At 46.7% G+C, this 12,811-nt stretch overlaps 1 protein-coding gene across 2 annotated transcripts in view; it reads right to left on the reverse strand.

Annotated features, from left to right (window-relative positions):
• The window catches only part of pio (piopio), a 133,079-nt gene that overhangs the window by 80,278 nt on the left and 39,990 nt on the right, over window positions 1-12,811 (reverse strand). For both annotated transcript variants that reach the window (XM_065450809.1, XM_065450803.1), the window contains exon 2: window positions 9,165-9,206. In XM_065450809.1, the coding sequence (XP_065306881.1) occupies window positions 9,165-9,197 (33 nt within the window). In that variant the 5' untranslated portion in view covers window positions 9,198-9,206. The remainder of the gene's footprint in view (window positions 1-9,164; window positions 9,207-12,811) is intronic.

Genomic DNA, 12,811 nt, shown 5'->3' on the forward strand with positions numbered 1-12,811 from the left:
CAACCTCGACGGCAGCAGAACTCGCAGCGCTTCGTGTTGCACTACACTTTATTAATGACGAACGAGCACACAAATGGTTGGTTTGCTGCGACTCGAAGCCGGCACTGCAGTGTTTACTGTCAGCCTTGCGGTGCGGTTCGCATGGACAGCGGATATTCTAAATCACAAAGGCCATGCACCACCTGACTGAGGCAGGACATTAAATATTCTTTCAGCGGCTACCAAGTCACTGTGGTATCATCGGCAATGAACGTACCGATCAAGCTGCACGTTCCGCTTATGTAGAAGACGACCTCCTATCGATCCCGCTGCCTAGAACAGATGTTGCAAGGATGCTACACCTAATTACACTCCAATGCACTACATCAGAGTGGAATGAACCATATTTTATGCGCGCCCGTTTCTCTTGAGCCTTCGACTTCCACGAAGACTCCCCCGAAAAGACGCGGCCCTTTTGTGTTGACTATTGTTGGGCATCACCAATGTCTGCGCGTTCCGCATAGGTGTATCCGACAACGCAGCATGTGGCGATTGCGGCGACGTGGAAACATTTCGGCATGTTCTTTGTCTGTGCCTGCAATACAGTGTGCAGAGGCAATCGCTTTCTGTCGTGCTGAACCAGTTGGACGACCAGCCCCTGCCGGAAGAATTTTGAAACATCGACGCGACTTAACACCGCAGCAGAAAGCCGTGCAAGCGCTACTGCGCTTCTTGAGCTCGACCGGTCTGTGATTGGAGCGCCTTTTCTATTATCTGTTCCTGTTCTTCTTTTCTTTCTATTTTTCTCGCCCTCTTTTTGTCTTCTTTTTTGCCCTCTTTCCAAACCCTATATCCCCCACCCCAGTGCAGAGTAACAAACCGGAAACTCGCCTCTCGTTAACCTCACCTGCCTTTTCTCTCTCTCTCTCTCTTGAGGGAAATATGGCGGTAACGGCAGTATGCACACAGGAGTAACGGCACATATATGTAGCTATATTTAGGGATTCTGTACTTGTTGCATAACAACGGTACATACTAATTCTGGGGGATTGGCCGTAAATGAGCACTCAGTGGTGCATAAGCAATCAATAAATAAAAGGAAATAAAATAGCAAGAATAATCACCCGATAATGTACTGCAACTCTATTTGGACATCCGTGTATACAGAGACACCTATGAGCCAACTATAATACATTCTTCTGTTTCTAGTAGGAATTAACTTTTTCTTTTTTTATTACCCACAACAGAGGTAGTGACTTGCACTTATTAGCACTACTTTGTCGATGAGCGTTCAGTGTTTATAAGAACACGTTTCCTGGTAGTTGCATTCGGCGGATGTATACCCTTCGTGTGTGTGTGTGTGTGTGTGTGTGTGTATGTATATATATATCTATATATATACATATATATATATATATATATATATATATATATATATATATATATATATATATATATATATATATATATATATATATATATATATATATATAGATATATATATACATACAGCGAGAGGGTAGACAAAGAAAGCTTCGCTTCAAAAAAAAAAAAGGACAAGATATGTTTAAATTTCTGGAGGAACAGAACAACGCTTTTTATCATTATTCCTGGGTCCTATCAAACTCCCGTTCTCGATCGCTGCCGATAGATTGCGCCGTTCAGTTGTGCCGTTCACTGATCACCTTATCATTCATACGGCTTGTACAAATCGTACTAAGGCAAAGCGAAGCACCGACCGAAATACTACCTAGTTTTATTATGTCCCGTGTGGGAGCCGAAACGTCACTAAATTTCTATACTGTGCTGGTAGCTACTTCGCTTCGTGTTTTCTTCATATGTACTTTTCCGGCCAGACAGGTTGCCTTCAAACATTGAATTCCACGCCTTGTTCAGGTGCAAATCCAAACAATTGGGATTCAAAGTGAAACTAAACATATGAGATCCTATTAACCCATGCACGAAGTTCACCTACATTAATATTCCGGTGTTACTCAAAGCACACATCTGCTTCCTGTCTTATCCTCCTTCACAAAGTGCACTCACACATCCTTTCACGTTGACGGCGCATGCAGCGAACGCGATTTCCGTCAACGACGGAAATAATAGTTCCCACGAGTGCGGTATACGTTCTCTCCACTTGGTATTTACTGAACTCCCGTCTAAAGAACGACTTCTCGGAAGTCACGTTTGCAGAGTTCGCGGTCGCGCCGCCGCCTATACACTTCGCGGAAGAGTGGAAAGGTGCCTTCTTTTTTTTAAGGGGGGGGGGGGGGGGGGTGTAGGGCGGCTTCTCCATACACAAGGGGGATGCGTGGTCGAGGCGTGAATGCCGACGGATCCGCCGAATTAGACGGTCACGACCGAAAGGGGAGGAAGTGCGGCACTGCTACCTGTCGATGGCGACGCATCGGGATGTTCACGCCGAGGCGGGGCACAGTGAAGCCTGGCACGAGTTCAAAAAGAGAAGTCATCAACCAATGCGGGTGCAGCTTTGCAACAATGGCTGACAGGGCGTTGCGCTGCTGTACCAATGACGCTTGCTCCGCTCTTCGTCACGGTGCGGACATTTTCAAAGGGCACCTCGAGAATTTGCTCTACGCCAGGCTTGTATGCCTAAAGGAAAGTGCACAAGCTACGTTAACGTATATCCGACAACGTCGGGTAGAGGCGGCTTGTGTAGACGTGTCGCGGTAACGCTGGCCGATCGGAGTCGATGATTCGTCTGTCAACTCTCGGCTCAAACCCGCATGCATTGAGTTTATATAAACGATGCGCTAGAGTGCTCAGATACGTTCCAGATGATGACACATAAAAATGTGGCAAGTTCAACTTTTTTGTACCAGCAGTGGAGGTCGACGGAAGTTCCGTATTATGGGAAGATTAGAAATCGGTTGCACGCGCATTTTACAGGACGTCCCAAGTCGTGAACGGCGGCCATCTTTCAGAAGGCAGCCATGGAGCGTGCACCCAGGGGTGGAACGGGAATTGACAGCAAGATGATTTAGTGTGGCTTAAAATGCAATAGCGGATGCCTAAAATTTTAGCCGAGATAAAAATTAAGCGAGATTGCCCAAATCGTATAGTGCTCACAAGGAATCAACAGTGGCCAGCTTGAGTAACGTAGTTGTAAATCGACAGTGGGATGGAATCGAAGTCGAAGGCAGCAGAAAATTGGGATGAGATCACAGAATTCGCAGGTATATGGTGTGGCTGACGCACGACAGGGGAGAATGAACGATCTCCGGAAGCTGTTGTGGACATAAGTGGGCTAATAATTACGATAGTCATGACCAGTGAAATGTAAATGCCACTTCTGCGTGTATACGAGTATTCGTTGTCAGTAGCCGAAAAAATTGCTGGAAAAGACGGGTCAATGCAAAGCTGACCCACCGTAGGTCAGCTTTGCATTGCGGCCGCCGTGTTCGCTTAGTGGCTTTGGTGTGGCGCTGCTAAGCATGAGGTCGCGGGGTCAAATCCCGGCCACGGCGGCCGCATCTCGATGCAAGGACATCCGTGTACTTACATACATAAAACTTTAAAGAACCCCAGGTAGTGAAAATTATTACGAAGTCCCCGAGTACGGCGTGCCACATAAGGAAATCGTAGTTTTAGCATATGAAACCCCATAGTTTTTAATGTAAAGCTCTTGACAATTTTATGTGAAATGTACTTTATTCTGCAAATATTTTGTACCTTCCCGCCATATTGCTTCGGTAAGGGGCTATCTGTAGCGTCGCACGTTAGTTAAGAGCTGGTGAATCTCGATCGCGTGTTGAAAGGGGATGTGTACTGTATGTTCGGTCGCAAATTCGATTACAGTTATAAATACTGTGAGCTATTCCAGTCAAGTCAGCCTCTTGTGCCAGCACAGACAGTTTCTCTGTCGAATGCCAGGCTTGTTCGAAGTGTGGTCCCAAATTATCAGTTGATACATGTTCACCCGCTTTCTTTTTTTTGCCTTTTGAGCTTCTACACGAGAACACCTCACGCGCGCTTCTTTATGCACACAACCGTTAGGCGAGGAGGGACGCAGCCGTTCGCGCATTCTTTCGTGCTTCTGTCGTCGCCCTTCCGAGGCGCGTGCCTTGTTTTCTGTCGAGGATGTTCCTGCCGGCCATTTCCGCGCGGTCGCAACCGGTGCGTGACGTCGTGCTTCCTCGAGATTATGCTGGCGGTGAAATTTATGCCCCCGACTTGGGCGCCCTCGCACTCGACTGCTTCTCGCTCCTTCTTTTTTTTTGTGTGTGTGTTTCGGCGCTGTGGTTATGCGATGCGCTGTCGCCCCTCTTTCCGCAGCGCCCACCGTCCCCCCAGCACTCCCCACTTTCCCTTCCACGCGCGCATTAATTCCCATCTCTAGTCCCGGAATATCTTGTCGCGTACTAGTCTCTCTGGCGTCGAACAATCTCGGAATTTTCGGCGTTCGCGCCGGTAGCTGTGTGAGCGCGCCAAAGCAAATGTGTAGGAGTGAAGGGAAATGTGTTGGGAGGGTGCGAGGGACCGAGGATTCCCGGGAAGCTCTAATCTCGTGGAATGTGTGAATCTATGTAGCAGCTGGCTTCAACGCCCTGCCAGGCTTGAGAATGCAGCTTTCAGGAATACCTTCGCGCCGTAGTGAAGGGCAGGGAAGAAGTGACATGGAAGTAAAAAAAAAGTGTTCACAGTTTCAACGTTTTGCAGTCCGGCACGATATATTAAACGATCACCGTATCTGTTTGAGAAACGCTTTACGCATTATGCTGCAGCGCGCATTTTTAGCCGTGCCATATTTTAAAAATTCGAATGCCTACGTTCCGCGGGCGGTGTCAGGATTGGGGGCTCAATCCCATCGCTCGTGATCCGTTGTCAAGATTGGAGTCGGGCATGAATTAGAAGGTAGCTGGCCCATGCCGTCGTCCAACCTATCCACGCTGAGGACGTCGATGAAATGAAGAACTGCTTCTCATCGAGAACGAGGAATATGGGTCTATTTACAGTATTTATGCCAGTCTAACATGACTGCTTGAGAGAGAGAGTGTCCTGAGCAGCCGCACAACAGCGGTTTTTAAACACTCGGTCCTCTCCCGATACAAGGTGATGCGAACGTTCGTTTCGTCATCGCAAACTAGCCGCCTCCCCGCAGGACGGTCTACGCACACAAAAGCACACACGTTCGAATGTCCGGAGCCGACGTCAGAGGGTCCCCGTCGAACTCGGAGCCGTTCCGGGTAGCGCGTTGGGGAGTTTGGGAACAATAGTTGGCCCGACGAACTCATTCCGTCACAAAGTCGATTTAGTCACCCTGTGGCTAGAAGTTGGCGGCAACGCTCCCGGAATGTTGCCGTCATAGTCGTAAGTGGGCGGCAAGCTTGCACTGCAGCTGGCCGTTCTTAACAGCGGCAAACGAAGGGAATTCAGCAACAACATTCTACTCCCCGATATTTCTTTTTCTTCGTGGTATGTTTGCGACGGCATACGGTTTGAGTGTGGTTGTAAATATATCAAAAGAACTTGAAGCTTCATGAATAGAAACTTTGAAAGTTTCTTTAATTTATGCAAGTCAGTTATACGTTTCCCAAGGAAAACATTTCTTGTACCCAACATAGTCGTTACAGAGCCGCAGCATGGTATTGAGGAAGAAAACACATTTATGACAGTCAGTATTTCTATGGCTTGATTGCATAAAACAAAAGTAGACGAAATAGGTAAAGTAAGGAAATACAATGACTGTGAGCATTTCAAGCTTCAGTTAAATATAACGAGTTATTTTTTCACAAATAAAGGCCTTACCCAGATTCTATTGTGTCATCTTGTTTTCGTCCTCGGTGTTTAGCTACAAATAAATGCCAGTTTCAGAAATTAAGGCCTGTGAATGCATGTGTAATGTAACACATTGTTAATAAATGCCTGCTATAAGGTTTTCAAAAACATCTGCAATGTTGTTAATACCGTTTCGTTGTTAAAAATTTTTTAATGTATTTCAACCACGATTAGTGGTTACCTTAGGCAAGAAAATGAAACGATAACGCGACAAACTATCCACACTACGACAATCGTTGCTTGTAGACGCACTATAAAGGTGCGCAGTACTGAACTAAGATTTAATTGGATTTCACTTGGATTATGATATCAGTTTCCCCGATACCGCCCATTGGTGGCCGACCAGTCGGGCTATCGAGGAGTTTTCCTTGACTGCTGTCAAGGAGGCACGCCAGATTTAGAGCAGAAATAGACAGCTCGGTAGAGTGTCAAGATTGCAGATTGAACGTCTCCGTCGCCGAACGGCGTACTTGTTTCCACAACAAAAACAAATACATTTGAGCACGAGGTCGCGGACTCGACTGCAGTTCGGCGCGGGCGCTTTGTTCAGTAGGCGGAATAACAACAATAATAATAAAAAAAGTTATTGAAACGAGATTTCCGGACATGTCAAAGAACTGCTGATGGTTAAAGTTAACCCGCATCGGTGTCCCTCACGGCTGCTCCGGGAGGCCCCCACCATCGCCGATCCTCCTGTCCGCTGCGCCAACCCGAGTCAGCAAGCCCGTTATCTCCGCACAGAAACCGGACTCACAGCAACGTATCCACGTACCCGCCGGGTTGGTGGCACGCACCGCCCAACCTTGTGGCAGCGGCTGAGATGGGGGACTGACGAATACTCACGAAGTGCGGTTTAAGCGCTATGCCGTCCTGTGCTGTCCTCGCGGCGATGTTTACGCATTTAAGCACCAGATGCTGTGGATTAATTGCGCCCCGGACTCTGGCGAATGACAGGCATAATTCGGCGGTATGAATGTGCGAACGAGAAAGAAAAGGAAAATGACTGAAGATGCATATCAATACCTTAACTGCAGACATGGCATTGGCTTTGCACGTGCTTGGAGATTCTTCGTCGAGATCAACACGTGGGCTTTAAATGCGTGAGCATTACAGCGCTTACCAAACGAGAAATTTGAGCTTTCATCACGCAAGACGAATGCAATGGCTCATACTCCCATAAACAATGGCTCATACCCCCGTTAACAAGCAAAATATACAATGGCTCATGCACCCGTAAGCAAGATAAATATACGATGCCTAATACCCACGTATATATTATAAGCAGATACTACAAGCTCTCATCAAATTGAAGCCAACAGCGCATACATTCATTGAAATCACTCACACATCACAGAGAAGAGCATACGTTTAAAAGAAGCATCCCAACCATCGATAAAGGCTACACCCCTCAGCAAATAAATTGGTGATTTTGCGACAGCTTCGCTGGACATCGAGGTTGATAAGGACCGATAAGAGTTGATAAGGGTCACAGCATGTTCGATAAGGTTGATGACGATCTCTGAGGGTTGATAAGGGTTTACGCTGATCGAATCAAGTTTCACAACATTGATAATGACACCGGACTGCGTGGCGATGAGCAAGTAGCACAATGCTTACGCACACTGAGTCAACTCCCCAAGAAGTTCCTGCGTGGTTTGTTTAATTTTTTTTTTTGCTCACACATACGCCAACGTTATTTCTTCCTCCTCTGTCATCCTCCTTATATTATAATGATGAAATCGGGAATTCATACTGAGCTCGATAGAACACTTCTTATGATGTCCCTCACATATTCATGGAGGCTACTTAAATAGATTAATTTACAGAGTATTCATCTTCGTATGAAAGCAATAAAGTTACTTGTGTATTCCTAATCTTTCATACCAAGTTCGCTTGTACATTGTTGTTGTTGTAGGTGGCGCTAGTTGGAGAAGACGGACCCAAGAACGCGCTTGCGTGCAAGGCGGCCGTCATCTCCCATTCGCCTGTCTGTGAAAGCCCTGAATGAGCACTTGCCCAGCAGGTCTGCGTGGGTTGGTTGTGAGGCGGAGCACGACACGGATCGACTGCGGCGGCGCTCTTCCTCGCGCGCGCGACGCCGGGCCCAGTCTTCGGCCGAGGTGAACGCTCCGTCCGCTGACGAAGCGCAGCCGAGCGTGGCGGCAGAACGACGTCGGCTCCGTAAAAGCAGCGGCGAACCCGCGCCGGCCCACGTCGCCAGCCGCGGGCCACGTGTTGTCTGAACCAAGCGTGTCGCGCACGATGCGGAATTAAAAGGCATTCGCTGGGCAACTTCAAAGCGCGCAGGAAACCGATATTGACACGTGAACTCGTTTATCTTTTGCGGGTGAGCGCTTGTACCGTCCACGAAATGTTATCGCTCAGCGCAGGACGCGTCTACATGAATCGGAAGTTTCTAGAATGTTATCGATGCTTCTATCCGCTGTCTGTCGTCGCCGAACCTTGCGTAATCTGATTGCATGTATGCGCGACGCGAATGGCGTATGACCCGCATAACTTTGCGGAAGGCATGCGGGTCCCAGCGATTTATCTGGAACATTCAACGACTGGCCTATAGAAGCCCACGAGGGTTGCAATGTGGGCTTGTTGGTAATGCATCTTCAAGGGGAGTATGGTAGCGCGATTCATAGACGGGACAAGAGAAGACACAAAGGGCTGTGTGTGTCCCTTTGTGTCTTCTCTTGTCCCGTCTTTGAATCGCGCTACCATACTCCCCTATAGAAGCCGACGCGTTTGGCCCGCTGATCAGATTTTCGACGGTCGCCGACCGTGTTCGCCGCTATCGTTGTGCTATAAGTGCAGTCTGTTTTGTTGGCACAGGTTCGCCCAATAAAAGTTAGTTTTGTCGTTCACAGTATTGCCACTGTGTTCTTCGACGTCACCACCACGTGACAATATGACGTGGCGTAGTATATGGAATGCTACAAAATACAAGTGTCCCACAGCCCGTCGTTATTTTGAGGAGGGAAGCAGATTTAATGTTGAGCGATCAGTCGTTTGCAGCTCGAAGGAAAACTAATATATCGATGGCAGGAACACCCGACGAAAATATTTCAGGTTTACAAGATAGGAGTCGGGGTGCGCCGGCGAGTACGGACGCCTAAGTTCGTTTATATTCCATCAAAGATGAAGTAGATTGTTCACGACAAGCATTAAACACTGCTGCGGTTGCAAGGACGTATCGCTGTAGATTTTCGCCTGCTTTCCTTAATGAGTAGCAGAACAAAGTTTCATTCATTCATATCCAGGAGTTCAAGAGAGCGTTGCGCGGGTGTATGTATGTACATAAAATGTTTGCGCTGACCTTCGTGGGTCTTCTATGAGTACTAAGGAAGCGGTGAAATGGCAGGAAATGCACTCACCAATAATATTATCACAGGTAGCCTTGGCTGCATGTCGATGGACTGAAACGAAATGGAAAGAGAGCAAGGTTAGAAGACACGCAACACCTTCGTCACGGGGGAGAGAGAAAGCCCGCCAGGCAGACAGCTCGTTCGAGTCCAGCACGCGGTCAGGCGGGACAAAAGCGAGCATACCGTACATGGCGAACCGTAACGGCGGCAAGATCCGGGCCATAAAGCTGGCACCACTCGGGGGCCAGGCGGCCGACGAGCGGGAACGGAGCTACTGTGTGCGTGATGATAAACGGTTGCGGAACGAGTTATTCCTTTTCCGACTGCCAGGCTCGTTTGTTTTCTGTGCTCGGGGCCGTTGCCTCTGTACTGCTTTCTCCACGCATTTGTTGCTTTGTACTGGATGTTACTACCTTGCTGCGGCAGATTTTTGCAGGCCAAGCACTTGGGTAAAATGGCGTAAATATAACATAATCTTAGCTCTCTGCAATGCTCTCAGAGTTTGCTGCTTTCAACGTGGAAATGAGGAAACAAGAAACAAATTATCGAAACAAATCAATTCTTTTTTATTTATGACCGCGGTAAACCTGTATAGTACACATCCTCGTGACGCTGCTTATGTAATCTGACATTGGTATAACCGTAGCAGAGACGCGCAATACGTAGCTAGGTCGCGCATCAGAAGCCATAAGTAGAATAGGCACAAGCAGCAGCACCTAATGAAGTGAAGCTCTGTGGGCTAAAAGCCACTGTTCATAATTCAGAATGCGTAAAAAAAAAAGCTTCATAGGTCAACGCACATCCTGGACCATGTAGGAACGTCATGTGAAACAATGTCATAGTGACGACACGACGCGCTGTTCTTGCGCCATTGTCGCAAACTTGCTGACGCATACTTTCGTGTCCTTGTCCCGACTTGGTCGAGAGCTGTTCCGATGCTTGTTCAATCGTTTCGAATCGCGAATCGTGAAACTTGAGGTAAAAGTTTTGAATCGTGGTAATTAAGTGCGGCTGTTGCGCGGCTTTGCATGCCGAGCGCATTCGTTCTGCCGCCGACCTGAGCCGTAATCCCGAAGGCGTTGAGACGTCACATAGCGTCCCAAAGCGCGAGCTGCCATCAGGGTACAATAGGGAAGAGGAAACTGGGAAAATCTCGTTGGTTTATAAGTAAATGACTGCCACGTGATGCGATGCAAGCTAACACGTGTGAAGGAGTTGTAGGGTCATTTATTTATTTATTTATTTATTTATTTATTATAATACCCTCAGGGCCCAATAGGCATTACAGAGGGGGTGGGTACATGGCTTACAAACAAAAAGCATTCAAGCGTATAACACAAGGACAAGATAAATAGTAAGAGCAGAAAAATGAAAAAAAAACAGCAAAATTCCAGTCATTTTAAAAGATGATCTGTCACAGCGGTCTTGAATGATGACGCATCGGCTAAGGTGGCGATAGAAGAGGGAAGGCGGTTCCACTCAGAACATGTTTTCGGCATAAAAGAATGCAGGAACATGTCAGTGCGACAAAGAGGAACAGCTACCTTATTGCTATGATCGATACGGGAGGACAAGTACACTGGCTGCGAAATGAGTTGCTGATTCAATGAATGGTGATGGAAAACTTTGTGGAATAAACAAAGGCGCGAGATGTTGCGCCGAGTTTGAAGGTCAGGAAGGGTAAGTGACGATTTCATCTGCGAGACACTAGCGGTACGTGAATAGTTAGACGTAATAAAACGAGCTGATCGATTTTGAAGGGATTCTATGGATTGAATGAGAGTGCGGTGTGCCGGATCCCAAACTGCACACGCGTATTCGAGTTTCGGACGAACGAAAGTTTGATAAAGCATTAATTTTAGGCGCTGTGGAGCTTGGAAAAAATTGCGTCGGAAATAACCGAGAGTGCGATTTGCATTACCTATGATGTAGTCAATGTGAGTATGCCATGACAAGTCATCAGATATGTAGACACCGAGATACTTGTAGGCAGACACGCGCTCCAGTCCGATGTCATTAATTCTGTATTCTGAAGACATTGAGGCGTTAGTGCTTCGCGAAAATGTCATATGCTTGCATTTACTGATGTTAAGGGTCATTAACCATTTATTGCACCATTCAGATACTTTATTTAGGTCAGATTGAAGGACAAGTGTATCATTAGGGTTATTTATTTCGCGATAGATAACGCAGTCGTCTGCAAATAGCCCTATACTAGAGTTAATGTTATCTGGAAGATCATTTATGTAGATCAGGAATAGTATTGGACCTAAAACGGAACCTTGAGGGACGCCAGATTCAACAGGACAAGGAGAGGAAGCGTGATTATTAGCGATAACATACTGGGTTCGGTTAGATAAAAAGCATTCGATCCATTTGAGAATGTTTGGGTCAATTTTCAAAGTGCTGATTTTTAGTAGAAGTAGTTGATGAGGTACTTTGTCGAAAGCCTTAGAAAAGTCAAGAAAAACACTATGAAGAAACGAGCCTCGGTCTAGAGCTGCGGCGATGTGATTAGTAAATAACAGAAGCTGTGTTTCACAGGAATAGTTTTTCCGGAATCCATGTTGGCAGGAGCTAAAAAAGTCATTAGATTCAAGATATGAGACTAAATTAGAGTAAATTACATGTTCTAAAAGTTTGCACGGGATACTAGTTAATGAAATTGGTCGATAATTAAGAGGAGAATGCGTGTTCCCGGATTTAAAAAGTGGCACCACTTTCCCGACCTTCCAATCTGATGGCAGCATACCTGATTCAATGGACTGTGTGAAGAGGTATGACAGGAAAACTGAAGAGTAAACTTTCGTGTTCTTCAGAAACTTTGCATTAATTTCATCGTCACCACATGAAGACGAAAGCTTTAGTTTCTCAATTAATTTAGCTATTCCCTCAAAGTTCACTATAATTGCATCCATGGGAAAGAAATCGCGATTATGCAGCTGCGGCGTGACAACGGCAGGTGACTTTGTAAACACACCCGCGAAGACGTCATTCAAGACCGTACAACACTCCTCATTGCGCAGCACGTGCCCAGCAGAGTCAACAAGAGAAATGGCACGGCTTTGTGCAGGTTTAACAAAGTTCCAGAACTTGGAAGGGTTGGTAGAAAGAAGAGAAGGGAGTGTGCTCTCTAGAAAAAAATCTTTTGCCTGTTTGATAGCAATGCGATAGGAGCACAGACTATCACGATATACGTGTGATACGATATACGTGTGATATACGATATGCGTGTGTGCGTGCCATATCACAGTGAAGCCGTTTATGGCTAGTGTTCCGTGCATTTTTCGTCGTCGTCGTCATCATCATCATCATCATCAGCCTGGTTACGCCCACTGCAGGGCAAAGGCCTCTCCCATACTTCTCCAACTACCCTGGTCATGCACTAATTGTGGCCATGTTGTCCCTGCAAACTTCTTAATCTCATCTGCCCACCTAAGTTTCTGCCGCCCTCTGCTACGCTTCCCTTCCCTTGGAATCCAGTCCGTAACCCTTAATGACCATCGGTTATCTTCCCTACTCATTAGATGTCCTGCCCAGGCCCATTTCTTTTTCTTGATTTCAACTAAGATGTCATTAATTCGCGTTTGTTCCCTCACCCAATCTGCCTTTTCTTATCCCTTAACGTCACACCTATCATTCTTCTTTCCATAGCT

The sequence above is a fragment of the Dermacentor albipictus genome, chromosome 4, assembly GCF_038994185.2.
Source record: "Dermacentor albipictus isolate Rhodes 1998 colony chromosome 4, USDA_Dalb.pri_finalv2, whole genome shotgun sequence".
NCBI classification, from domain to species: Eukaryota; Metazoa; Arthropoda; class Arachnida; order Ixodida; family Ixodidae; genus Dermacentor; species Dermacentor albipictus.